The following is a 1,225-nucleotide window of genomic DNA, read 5'->3' as shown; positions in this document are numbered from 1 at the left end:
GCCACTGCAGGGGCCCCAGCACCAGTTCCAGGGGGCCCCCTTTAGCCCCCGCATAGAGCCGCCGGTGCAGCAGGGACAGACTCACCCAGCCACTGGACCACCGCGGACACCTCCGCCAGCTTTCCCCCCGCCGCCGCGCTTCCCTGCTCAGCTTTGGACCAGCCGACCCCGGCGCGGTGGAGCCTGGAGTGGATGTAGTCTCTGCACAGAGCTTTAGCCTGGGACACCAGCTCCTTGTCGGTGGGGGATCGGTCAAACACCTCGGCCGCAAACACGGAGGAGCGCCGCAGCATCTCCATGACGCGCCCTGCGCCGCGCTGCGATGATCAGACACAGATTGGAGCAGATTAACCTGCAGGACAAACTCAGGGATTAGGCTGAGGATTGATAGTCCGGATTAAACTCCCAGCGAGTCAGAAACAAGCAGGATAAATAACAGCTGGAAAAACAACAACAAACAAACATCTGCAGAAATAAAGCAAAGGTTTATTAAATCAACTTACCTAAAATACTGAAGGTAAAAAATGCAGAAATATTTTACTGAGCGAAAAACTTCGTTTGATAAAGAAGTTTTTCTACATTTTAGGATGAGGATCTAGAGTCAGCCCCCCTCCCCCCCATTTCCCCCCCAAAAATAAAAATACTCCCCAGTTCTCAGCCTGACAGGCTCTCCTTCTAAGGACACTTATTGTGGAGTCCAAAGGCGGAGATAAGCTGCAACCATCCAGGCCCCGCCCACCCGCACCTCCACCCACACACACACACACACACACACACACACACACACACACACACACACACACACACACACACACACAATGAGCCTGAAGTTAATCATCCATCGGTTTTTATGACCGGTAGAGGCCACACTGATTCACAGTTTTTCTCCTTTTGAAAAGGAAACCCAAGATAAAGCCTCAGAGATCAGTTCCAGATGAGGGTGGAGTCTTTGGGACGATTACTGTGAAAATAAATCCAACTTCTGGAAATTAATCACAAAAAAATAGAAAACAAAAGTCAATTACAAGGCGCTACTAGAATATTTCTATAGAAGCTTTTTGGAAGATTCTGGAAGGTTATTATGCTGCAGCTGTAGAGTCTGTCTGTACAGAATAAACATAAATAATTTAACCTTATTTTCTGTTTTTAAATTAATATTCTTATAGTGCTCCCTTATTTTTCCAAAGCAACAATATAGCACTTGTAGCCAGGGGCGGATTTAGGA

At 48.0% G+C, this 1,225-nt stretch overlaps 1 protein-coding gene across 2 annotated transcripts in view; it reads right to left on the bottom strand.

Annotated features, from left to right (window-relative positions):
• Window positions 1-630, bottom strand: part of LOC107082424 (bcl-2-related ovarian killer protein homolog A-like) — a 21,249-nt gene extending 20,619 nt beyond the window's left edge. Inside the window, exons 1-2 of one of the 2 annotated variants that reach the window (XM_015371106.1) lie at window positions 504-630; window positions 86-352 (exon numbers count right to left, since the gene is read on the bottom strand). In XM_015371106.1, the coding sequence (XP_015226592.1) occupies window positions 86-299 (214 nt within the window). In that variant the 5' untranslated portion in view covers window positions 300-352; window positions 504-630. The remainder of the gene's footprint in view (window positions 1-85; window positions 353-503) is intronic. The other variant, XM_015371107.1, reaches the window with a different exon arrangement.
• Window positions 631-1,225: the final 595 nt, after the last annotated feature.

The sequence above is a fragment of the Cyprinodon variegatus genome, unplaced genomic scaffold (genome assembly GCF_000732505.1).
Source record: "Cyprinodon variegatus isolate N-32 unplaced genomic scaffold, C_variegatus-1.0 Scaffold53, whole genome shotgun sequence".
NCBI lineage: Eukaryota > Metazoa > Chordata > Actinopteri > Cyprinodontiformes > Cyprinodontidae > Cyprinodon > Cyprinodon variegatus.
Note: the sequence above shows the minus strand (reverse complement) of the source record. Positions and strands in the feature narration are given on the sequence as shown.